This window comes from Colobus angolensis, unplaced genomic scaffold (genome assembly GCF_000951035.1).
Source record: "Colobus angolensis palliatus isolate OR3802 unplaced genomic scaffold, Cang.pa_1.0 Scaffold3, whole genome shotgun sequence".
Classification (NCBI taxonomy): Eukaryota; Metazoa; Chordata; class Mammalia; order Primates; family Cercopithecidae; genus Colobus; species Colobus angolensis.
Window position 1 is genome coordinate 19,038,277 of NW_012116265.1, and position 11,758 is coordinate 19,050,034.

The 11,758-nt window shown below is 54.1% G+C and overlaps 1 protein-coding gene across 1 annotated transcript in view; it reads left to right on the forward strand.

The window, feature by feature from the left end:
- RPS6KL1 (ribosomal protein S6 kinase-like 1) overlaps positions 1-11,758 on the forward strand; it is an 18,528-nt gene continuing 6,770 nt past the window's right edge. The window contains exons 1-5 of the mRNA XM_011949552.1: positions 1-97; positions 787-1,290; positions 1,695-1,979; positions 3,237-3,361; positions 4,604-4,696. Of these exons, the coding sequence (XP_011804942.1) occupies positions 1,715-1,979; positions 3,237-3,361; positions 4,604-4,696 (483 nt within the window). The 5' untranslated portion in view covers positions 1-97; positions 787-1,290; positions 1,695-1,714. The remainder of the gene's footprint in view (positions 98-786; positions 1,291-1,694; positions 1,980-3,236; positions 3,362-4,603; positions 4,697-11,758) is intronic.

An 11,758-nucleotide genomic window follows, 5' to 3' on the forward strand; every position in this document is an offset into this window, starting at 1 on the left:
GATGCCGGAAAGCCTCGGCGGCGGCGCGCTCTGGCGTGAAGGGCCAGTGGCGTCAGGGGGAGGCCTGGCCCGCGGACCGGGCTCCCAGCTCGGGCAGGTACGGTGTTTTGTCCGGCCCCTCCTCTACCCTCCCAGGCGAGGGGCCCCCTCGGCCGTCCCTCCACCCTGGGACCGTGCACCTTGCGGCTGAGGCCCCGCGGGTTGCACGCGCCACTTTCTGTGTCCAGGCGGGGCCAGCGGCTCTGCCCGGCAGGACCCGGGCCGGCGGGGTGGCCCCTGAAGTCAGTCCCACCCGGGCACTCCCGAGAGCAAGGCCTCATAGCCTCAAGTTTCCCCTGGGCTTGGCCGAGCAGGAATGGTGCGGCCTCCCTTTGCCTCCTGGCCGCATCCTGGCCCGGGTTCAGCTCCTCGCCGGCTGAGGCTGTGGGTCTCCCTCCCCGCCCCACCGCCCATCCTTCTCTCTCTCTCTCCAAAAGACCTCAGGTTGTAAGTTCTGGGCCCTGCCCATTCCCAGTGAGACCTGGGAGAGCAAAGGCGGGGCAGCTTCGTGGGCCTCTCTCTGAGCCCATTCCTTTCCCGCAGCCACGGCTCTCATCCCTTTGGCCGCCTGGGTCACACGTTGCTCAGGGAGAAGCTGCTGTCAGATCCTTGGAGGCCACATGGCCTTCTCAAAAGTAAAGCTGGGAGGACAGAGAGACCCTCCCTGGGGCTGGGTCACCCTGCCCTCTTCTATCCCCATCCAACGTGGCACCGAGTCTGCCATTCAGTCATTCCGTCTGCCAACAGGTCTTACAGCCCAGCTCTGTGCTTAGCTCTCTGCTGGCTCCAGGAGGGGTCCTCATTCGCTGACCACACCGACCTCAGGACCAAGGGAACAAACACAGCAGGGGCAATCCATCCTGTCCACGGAGAAGTGCTAAACCCCAAAGGGTAAATTAGATTCCCACAGGAGGAGCAGGGAGGGGAGAACAGGCAGGGTGGAGGGAACAGCATGAGGAACAGCATTTGAGATCAGCGTGTGTGGCCTCCATATGCTGAACGCGTACTAGATACCAGGCTTGCTCCATGGAGGCCCTGTGAAGGTGGCTGTGGATCACAGATATCCTCAGCTCTCTCCAGAGCTCAACACAGTACCAGATACTCCAGAAATGTTTGCTGAACTGAATTTGATTGGAAAGGAAAACAGAAGCCCAGGTCCGCGCAGTGGCTCACGCCTGTAATCTCAGCACAGTGGGAGGCCAAGGCAGGCAGATCACTTGAGGTCAGTTCAAGATCAGCCTGGCCAACATGGTGAAACCCTTTCTCTACTAAAAATACAAAAAACAACCGGGTGTGGTAGGCAAGTGCTTGTAATCCCAGCTACTTGGGATGCTGAGGCAGGAGAATTGCTTGAACCCGGGAAGCAGAGGTTGCAGTGAGCCAAGATCACACCACTGCAATCCAGCCTGGGTGACAGAGCGAGACTCCGACTCAAAAAAAAAAGGAAAACAGAGTCCCAAGCTGGTTATGATTCTGTCATTACCACCACTTATGAAGGACCTGGATCCATGAAAAGACCTTACCCACTTTAGCTCTGACTCGTTCAGTCTTTGGAGGTGAATATTAGTCTCCCTGATATTCAGTGGAGGAAACTGGGGTGCGGATAGGGGTGTTGCGCCCAGCTAGGTCCTCCCTAATGCATTTGCCCATTCCAGGTCCCAGCTGCAGGGCGGCCATGAGCCTGGTGGCCTACGAGTGCCTGCCCAGCCCCGGCCTGGAGCCTGAGCCTTGCTCACGAGCACGGTCCCAGGCTCGCGTGTACCTAGAGCAGATTCGCAACAGGGTGGCTCTGGGGGCGCCTGACATGACAAAGCGTGACTATCTGGTGGATGCGGCCACGCAGATCCGGCTGGCCCTGGAGCGCGACGTTGGTGAGGACTATGAAGCGGCCTTCAACCACTATCAGAATGGCGTGGACGTGCTGCTCCGTGGCATACATGGTGAGGACTGGGGCTGGGCAGGGCTGGGGTGAGTGGGGAAGGGCCAGTGCAGGGCTCCTGCTGTCATCCATCTGTTCTGTCCTCTGTCCATTTGTACTGGGTGAGCAGGGCACTATGCTGGCCTGCAGGGCCTCCGTGAAGGACAGTGATAGTTGGCACTTATTAAGCTGTTCCTACGTGCCAGGCACCATTCTAAGGGGCTTCATGTAGATTCATTCATCTGAGCGTCAGAGTAATAGAAATTACCATATATGTTGTTGTATGTCGTTCCAAGTACACGGAACCATTTTTTAAATTCTCGTGTTCCAGATGAGGAAGCTGAGGCATGGGGCAGTTCAATAGCTCGCTCGAGGTTCCACAGCTATCAAGTGGCAGAGCTGGGGTTTGACTTCACAGGCTGTGTACTTGGCCTTCCACACCTGTCTGTCCCTGGAGCTGGGCTAGGCTCCTGCCCTCCGGGAGTTTGCATTCTAGTAGGGGGAGACTGATGAGTTAATTTGGACCATTATAATCTCAGGTAGGAAGAGGATTGGGGGGAAGTGAAGAGAGGAAAGAGGGAAACTGAGGTCAGACTGGGCTGGCCTAGAGCATTTTCTAGATGTTAGATCTCTAATCTGAGCACTGGAGAATGGTAGGTGCATTATCCAGCCGAAGGACTGGCTAGAGTTCCAGAGAGAGAACAGTCAAGGCCTAGAGGTGAGAGGGGAGGTCCCTCCAGGGCAGCATGAGGAACTTCCATGCCAGGGGAGAGGCATGGTGCCTCGAACTGGTGCTGAGGCCAGTTTGAGACGCCTGTGGGCCCTGGTGGCCAGCCTGGGCTTCCAGTCTGTCCAGTCAATTCCTTTATCCTGGTCCCCACCCTAGCCTTCATCACACTGGGCATCAGAGATGGAAGAAGCAATGTTCTCTGGAATCTTCTGTCCCCTCCTCTGAAAAAAATGGATGGGGAAATCCCCACCCTGTCCCTTTCCAGGGCGTGACAGCTGCCAGCAAGGCGGTGGGTGCTAACGGTGAAGTGTTGTCTGCTGAGGAGTGACCCTGGTTCCTAACCTCCTCCTGCCAGTTCCCTTCCTCTTTCCTGGCTGGTCCCTCACCCCAGAGGAGGGGCTCACGAAGCAATCTGGGGGCAGAATCTGCCAAACCAGGCTTAGAAACAGGAGCTCCCTCCTCGGGAGAGCAGAGGGCAGGCAATGGGAGCTGGAACTCCAGTTTTCCGAGGCCGTGGCTGGGGACCCTGGTGACCCTCGTCCCCCACAGTTGACCCCAACAAGGAGCGACGTGAGGCTGTGAAGCTGAAAATTACCAAGTACCTGCGGCGGGCAGAGGAGATCTTCAACTGCCACCTGCAGCGGCCACTGGGCAGTGGAGCCAGCCCCAGCACGGTGAGGAGACCCCCCGCCCAAAGGCCTAAGCAGGAGAAGGGCTCTGAGGGGAGACTGAGGAGGCCCCGACACCCACAGGCCCGCCCTGGGCTGCAGGGCAGAGGCTGGCAGTAGAGATCGTTAGTTGGGCTGGAGTGTGCCAGGGAGGCCCACCATCCTCTCCTCCTGGCTTCCTCTCTCTCCCATGCCTCATGGCTCATTCATTTTCAAACAACTCACTGAGTCATCTCCAGTCCAGTCTGCATCCTCACAGAGCACTTGCGATGCGTGCACATGTACATCTGCCAGCCTTGCACACAGTTCAATTTACACGCTTATGTGTGTCCACACTCAGTCTCCTGATTCTGTCTCTTGTGAACTGGCGTGCAATTTGGAACAGACCCTGACACCCACGTGTGCACACACACACATGTCTGTGTTGTGTGTATGTGCACACACACTCTCCCCACATGGCTTTCTCTAAAGCAGTAAGTGCTCAGTGAGGGTGGAAAATGCATGCGCGCTTCTTACCTCATGGACGCTTGCACTTACACAACCCTCCTTGGCTCACTGCATCTCGTACAGCTGCCTTTCCCCAAAGTAGGTGCTTCGTCTACAAGGCATGTTCTGTGAGGCTCACAAGTTCCCAGGTTATTTCCCTACCCCCCGCCTTGGGAGCTTCTGCATTTTTTGAGATGGAGTCTCGCTTTGTCACCCAGGCTGTAGTACGGTGGCATGATCTTTGCTCACTGCAAACCTCCACCTCCTGGGTTCAAGCAATTCTCCTGCCTCAGCCTCCCAAGTAGCTGGGATTACAGGCAGGCGCCACCACGCCCGGCTAACTTTTGTATTTTTAGTAGAGATGGGGTTTCACCATGTTGGCCAGGCTGATCTCAAACTCCTGACCTCAAGTGATCTGCCCGCCTCGGCCTCCCAAAGTGTTGGGATTACAGTTGTGAGCCACTGCGCCTGGCCTAGATGGGGCTTTTGAGAGGGGACTTCTGAAGCCCAGAGAACTTCATGGCCCTTGGGCGGGCTGAGCAGGGAAGTTGGCTTGACCACCCTGGACCAGTAGGGGTACCTGTTAGTCGAGGCCAGCTTTTCCACCCAGCCTGCCCCTGTGGGGTGGGGCCTGCCTGTACCCCTGCCCTCCCTACTGTTCTCCTTGCATCCAGAAGCTCCTGCTTGATGCCTGGTGAGAAGGCCATGGCCAAGGAGGGCTCGGCCCTGAGGCTGCGTGTGGCCTGTCTCCCTCCTCTGCAGGGTTTCAGCAGTCTGAGGCTCCGGCCCATCCGCACGCTGAGCTCTGCTGTGGAGCAGCTGAGGGGCTGCAGGGTGGTCGGGGTCATCGAGAAGGTGAGTGAGTGGACACTCGCCCTGCAGGAGGGAAACAGGGTATGCAATTTGGGGTGGTAGTGGGGAGAGATGTGATGTGCTGAAAGCAGGTTGTAGCAGTGGCCCCCACTCCTCCAGAGGAGGTGGGCAGGGTCAGAGGGGAGTGCAGTTGTGTCCAGCAGTTCCCACCTCTCCCCCATCCCCAACACACATGACTCTGGTCCTGGGTCCTGGAGAGGAAAATACAGGGAACGAGAAGAGGCCAACTGGCCAGGCACAGTGGCTCACACCTTGAATCCCAGCACTTTGGGAGGCCAAGGCAAGAGGACTGCTTGAGCCCAGGAGTTAGAGGCCAGCCAGGGCAACATAACAAGACCCCATCTCAAATAAAATAAAATATAAAATTAAAATAAAATAAAATATAAGAAGAGGCAGACAGGCCCTTTCCACAGCCCTGCAGCTCAAACCCAGAAAACCTGCTCCTTGGGAGAGTTGGGACAGAAACTGCAGGAGGAGCGAGGAGCTGTGCCCAGGGCACTCTGCCAGCCCTCGAGGCCGTGCTCACACCCACTTCCCGCTTCCCACAGCACCCCACCACACTCACCCTGAACCCCAGGGCTGCAGCCAAGGCACTCCACCAAGCACAGCTGGGGACTTCCTGCGGCTGGGACGTGCTCAACTCCAGAAACCTGTCCAGAGAGGGCCCGCGCTGGCCCTTCCTTGCCCAGGGCCTTGGCAAGTCTACCCTTTTTTACTCTCCTGACCTAACTGTAACTTTACCCTGTCTCAATCCCATCTCGCATGCTTTGCCTTATTCAGGGCAGACAAGAAGATAGGAGGCGACGTCTCAACCCTTACTCGGGACACTGGTTGTTAGAGTGAGGAAATCAGAAGGACAGAGAATGAGGTCAAATGAGAGTGCAGCCAGTATGAGGTTCCCCTCTTCCCTGAACCCTGGAATAGTCACCCAAGAAGTTCTTTACCAAGCTGGCTAAATGGAGAGCTTCCTAAAAATACAGATGCCCAAGAATCTGTTATTTAACGTACTCGCTGGGTGATGTTGGTGGATCTAGGGGCCCGCAGAGAAAAGGAGACAGTCCTGGGCTTCCCACAGGCAAGAGGATGACATGCTGCCTGCGGGAAGGCACCATGCTGGCCGCCACCCCGGGGGGCCACAGGCAAGCCCCCTGCCCTCTGAGCCGTGGTTTCATCCTCTGGAAAGTGAGATGAGAATTCTCTGTCTATGGGGTGATCTGGGAGGTAAAACAATTTTGGGGAAAGACCTGGCACATGCTATGACACTGATTACATGTTTGATGGCTCTAAATACAAGTGACAGGAGCGAGCTGGGAGGCACGCACGCCCCTGTTCCCGGGCCTTACTCCGGCTGCTTCTCCTGGGTCCCTGGGGCAGGCCCCAGACTGTCAGCGCAGGCCCTGCCAGCTTCCATCTGCCACGGTCCCCTCCCCAGTGCTCGAGTGTCAGTGGCCATGACCTAACCTTGGCTGAGCACAGCCGCTCCCAGGGACCGGCTGGGAGGTGACTGACACCATGCCTCCCAGTAAGATCCTGCTGAACCATACGTGTTATGGCAAGAGGGGTTCTGAGCTGAGTACGACAGGAAAACAATGAGTTAAAGTTATGTTGCTTTGTTTTTTTAATGATAGGAGTTCTTAGAGTTTGTAGATGCAGATGTACACTATGACACAGAATTCCCCAAACTTGCTTAGCCTTAGGAAAGTGGTTTAGGAATCTGGTGTTTCGAGGCCCCTGCAGATGGAAAGCACAAATTAAGGCCAAGCCCAACCATTCTTTTTTTTTTTTTTTTTTTTTTTTGACAGAGGGTCTCGCTCTGTAGCTCAGGCTGGAGTGCAGTGGCGTGATCTCAGCTCACTGCAGCCTCGACCTACCAGGCTCAAGCAATCCTCCCACCTCAGTCTCCTGAGTAGCTGGGATCACAGTCGCAAGCCCTGCTAATTTCTTCTATTTTTTGTAGAGCGATCTCGCTGTGTTGCCCAGGCTGGTCTCAAACTCCTTGCCTCAGGTGATCCTCCACCTCCGTTTAGGCTTCCCAAAGTGTTCGGGATTACAGACGTGAGCCACTGGCCCGCCCCATTCTATTTCAGGACTGCCCTTCTGGTTTTTCTTTTTTATCCTGTCTCAGGTACTCAACTTAAGGACTTCACGTCCCTCCTGAGATCCTACTTCCTTTCCCTGTGTCATGCCCAAGCCATCACTTTCCCCAAATTAGGAAAAGTGTTACTGCCCCTGGGCCTGGGTCCCTGCAGCCAGACTTGGATGTACTGTCACCCTTGTTCCATTCCACAGCTCTGCCCAGACAGATCCGCGGAGGTGGGCACTGCCAGCCTGCAGCAGCCCTCAGGCCCAGGGAGGAAGCAAAGGGCTTGCTCAGGATAATGCTTGAGTGATCCCTAATGTGTCCGGCTGTTGGGATAACTATAGGGGCTGAAGAGATGGTGGCAGGGAGCAATGAGGTGGGTGGATCTGGACTTGGTAAGCAGCCAGAATACCCGAGGGCCTGGCCTCAGAGCCTGGGGGCCAGGGAGACATCACCAGTGTTTGCTGAGCCTCGTGCAGGAGCCAGGCTCTGAGATGGGGTGGAGGAAGGAAAAGAAGGTCATCCAAGTCACTTCTTTTATTTGACTTAAACACAGGGTGTTTTTTTGTTTGTTTGTTTTTAGTTGTTACCAACATTTAAAAATGTGCAGATTCTTATAAAAGTCCAGATTTTCTGCTTCTCTTGAAAAAATCAGTTCTGGAAATGCTGGGCTCCCATTCCCCCGTGGCAGCAGGGAATGAAGGAGGATATGCTTGCTTTAGACGGGGCACCAGCCCTCCCGTCTGTGCCTCCACCCTGCCCATTTGCTCACATGCCTGGCCCATGTGGGCCTTTGAGTTTAAGAACTTGTTTGAAATCTTTAGGCTTGTTTGTTCCATGGGAGATTCCTCCTGGGATTTTGATACTTTGTGCATATTTAAAGAAGAGGTTTACCATGTTTCACCAAACTTTAATGGTCCCTCTGTCCCAAGAATTCGGTGGGTCTCTTTATTTACAACAATTGCTCTTTTTTAAAAGGTGAGAGAAAGCACTCAGAACTGCCTTCCATCTTCCCAAATGGAAGGCTCACCCAACAGTTGTACGGAACCTTCTCATTTACAGAGCTGTGGCTTCTGTGAATTCACAGAGCTGTGGCCTCACAGTCACCATGGGGGAGCGAAGCCTTATATGGTGCTGTTCGACACGGTAGTCACTAGCCACATAAGCCTCTCTGCATTCATATTCGTTAAAATGAAGTCATCTGTGTCTCAGTTGCACCAGTCACATTTCAAGTGTTCAATGGCCCCATGTGGCTACTGGCTTCCACATTGGACAGTGCAGACATATAATCCTGCCATCATGATAAGAAGTTCAATTGGACAGTGCTGTATTTTAATAATTGTCCTACAGAGAATTAAACTGAGGTTCAAAGAAGTCAACGGGGCTGGGCTCTGTGGCACACACCTGTAATCCCAACACTTTGGGGAGCTAAGGTGGGTGGATCACCAGAGGTCAGGAGTTCGAGACCAGCCTGACCAACATGGTGAAACCCCGTCTTTACTGAAAATACAAAATTAGCTGGGCGTGTTGGCACATGCCTGTAATCCCAGCTACTCGGGAAGCTGTGGCAGGAGAATCGCTTGAACCTGGGAGGCGGAGATTGCAATGAGCTGAGATCATACCACTGCACTCCAGCCTGGGCAATGACAGTGAAACTCCGTCTCAAAAATAAATAAATAAACAAACAAAGAAGTAGACTGGGCGTGGTGGCTCATGCCTGTAATCCCAGTACTTTGGGAAGCTGAGGCAGGTGGATCACCTGAGGTCAGGAGTCCAAGACCCAGCCTGGCCAACATGGCGAAACCCCATCTCTACTAAAAATACAAAATTTAGCTGGGCATGGTGGTGCATGCCTGTAATCCCAGCTACTAGGGGGCTGAGGCAGGAGAATTGCTTGAACCTGGGAGGTGGAGGTTACAGTGACCTGAGATCACGCCACTGTACTCCAGCCTGGGCAACAGAGTGAGACTCCATCTCAAAAAAAATAAATAAATAGGCCGGGCGCGGTGGCTCAAGCCTGTAATCCCAGCACTTTGGGAGGCCGAGACGGGCGGATCATGAGGTCAGGAGTTCGAGACCATCCTGGCTAACACGGTGAAACCCCGTCTCTACTAAAAAATACAAAAAGCTAGCCGGGCGAGGTGGCGGGCGCCTGTAATCCCAGCTACTCGGGAGGCTGAGGCAGGAGAATGGCATAAACCCGGGAGGCGGAGCTTGCAGTGAGCTGAGATCATGCCACTGCACTCCAGCCTGGGCGACAGAGCGAGACTCCGTCTCAAAAAATAAATAAATAAATAAATAAATAAATAAATAAATAAAAATAAATAAAGAAGGGACTAGACAGTCCTCCATCCCCCCAAACCACTGAGAAAAGGGGTTTCTTGTTTGGTTGAATGAATGGGAAAATGCCCCCTACTTTGCTGCCCTTTTGAAATATAATGAAAGAAAAAGGAAAAGAAAAAAAAATCCCCTGAATCCTACCTAATTCCAAGATAATCACTGTTAATGTTTTAGTCTAATTCTTTCTGGATACTGAGGTTGGTTTTAGTATGTTTTTAGCAGAAATCTTTCAATGTATGGATCGAGGTTTATTTCTGGCTTCCTCAGCCTTCCCTCCTTCGCTGGTTTTTTTGGACTCTGTAAATTGGAGGCCCTTGCCCAGGACAAGGTGGCGGGGAATCCCACTTGGCAAAGGACGGTGGGGAATTATCCGGGGTGTCAGGATTTGTGGGAAACTCTGTTCTCCTAAATGACTCCAGAGTTTTCTTCCTTGCTTTTTCAAATATTGCACAAGTTTGGTCAGGGAGCCAAGCCCAGGCTGGACTCAGTCTCTGGCTGTTGGAGGGGAGACCTCTGGTGGTCGGAGAGGACACCTTGCTCCTGCTGCTAAAAGGATCCTGGGCGCTCATGTAGCCCACTGCCTTCCTTTCACTGGTGATGGAGAAACAGGCTTAGGAGGGAAGGCCCTTGCCAAGGTCACCTGGTTGTGCCCCCAGTTCCAGTAAAGTCTGCAGGGCTCTGGGATCAACCTGCCTGGGTTCAAGTCCTGACTTGACCACTTTTTAGCAGTGGGACAGTAGGCCACATAACCTCTCTGAGGCTCAGGCCTGAATTTTGGCAGGATTGTGGGGATAAAGTTAACCTATGTAAAGTGCTTGGCACAGAGTAAGCACTTTATAGCCAGGGTGGGCTTCCCCTCAGATGACACTGGTAATGATCACGACAGGTTGTCAAGAGTGTGCTCTGTGGCAGGCGCAGGCTGCTGCTGTGCCTGAATCGCCTGCTTTAACAGAATCCTCTTCATGACCCCCTGAAGGAAGTGCTGCTGTGACCCCATTTTGTACTTAAAAGGAGCAAGGTTCAGAGAGGCCATGTGACTTGGCACATGTGATCCCTGACATTCTCACAGCCTTTCCATTCACCAAGGGCTTTCTTGGTTTTTTGTTTTTTGTTTTGTTTTGTTTTTGAGGTGGAGTCTGTCTCCGTTGCCCAGACTAGAGTGCAGTGGCATGATCTAGGCTCACTGCAACTCCACCTCCCGGGTTCAAGTGATTCTCATACTTCAGCTTCCCAGGTAGCTGGGATTATAGGTGGGCACCACCACGCCCAGCTAATTTTTGTATTTTTAGTAGAGATGGGGTTTCACCGTGTTGGCCAGACTGGTTTTGAACTCCTGACCTCAGGTGATCCACCCACCTTGGCCTCCCAAATTGCAGGGATTATAGGCCTGAGCCACCACACCCGGCCCTCACCAAGGGCTTTCTGTATGGCTTCAACAATCCAGAGATGTAGGGAAGGTGGGCGTTTGGAATTCCTAGCTGGTAGATGAGAAAATCAATTCAATTTGCCCAAGATCGAAGCCCAGTGCCCCTTCCCCTACCCTGATCCCAAGCTATGGCCTTCCTCACTGCCCAGTAGCCTGGCCTCAGGGCCCAGTTCCCACCCCCCACCGTGGCTGGCCACAGCCTCCCTGGGGAATGTCCGCAGGGCAGGTCAGCAGCCAAGGAGTCACAACCCCAGGGTGCGGGCCTTGCCTCCACACGCCCTCACCTGGGCTGAATCCTATTCCCGACCTCAGCGTACCTGTGTGCCCGCTCCTCCTGCTAGGGCCCGCCCCTGCCCACCACGCAGATGAGAAAAGGGCCCAACTCCAAACACGGCCCTGACCTTGCAATTGACAGCCTCTGCCTCTAATGGAGACCAACACAAGAAGGAGAGGCTGCTCTCCAAGGAAAGCCTCCTGAGAGGACTTGACTTATTTGTTTATAATTTTTATTTGCAGTCAGGAGTACATATGCAGATTTGCACATAGATAAACTTGCGTCGTGGGGGTCTGTGTAAATGAAGGGGGTGGAGTGGAGTGGGGAAGAGGCCTGAACGCAGCATGCCAAGCCCACACAACGTGGCTGTGCTGGGGAGACCTGGAGTCACTTCAGAGCTGTGGCTTCCTCAATTGTAAAGCAAGAGATCAGAGGTCGGGTGCGGTGGCTCATGTCTGTAATCCCAACACTTTGGGAGGCCGAGGCCGGCGGATCACAAAGTCAGGAGATCGAGACCATCCTGGCTAATACAGTGAAACCCCGTCTCTACTAAAAAATACAAAAAATTAGCTGGACGTGGTGGCAGGCGCCTGTAGTCCCAGCTGCTTGGGAGGCTGAGGCAGGAGAATGGCGTGAACCCAGGAGGCCGAGCTTACAGTGAGCCGAGATCGCGCCACTGCACTCCAGCCTGGGCGACAGAGCGAGACTCCGTCTCCAAAAAAAAAAAAGAGAGAGATCAGAGGAAGTGACTGGCTCTGAGGTCCCTTCCAGCCATGACACCTCAGACCCTGCAGGATGGTGGGGCTCTGGTCAAGGCCTTGGATGAGGGGTTGATCTCTGGGGGTCCAGGTGGAACAGGGCTTATCAGTTGATATCTGGGGGTCCAGGTGGAACAGGGCTTCTCAGTTGATCTCTGGGGGTCCA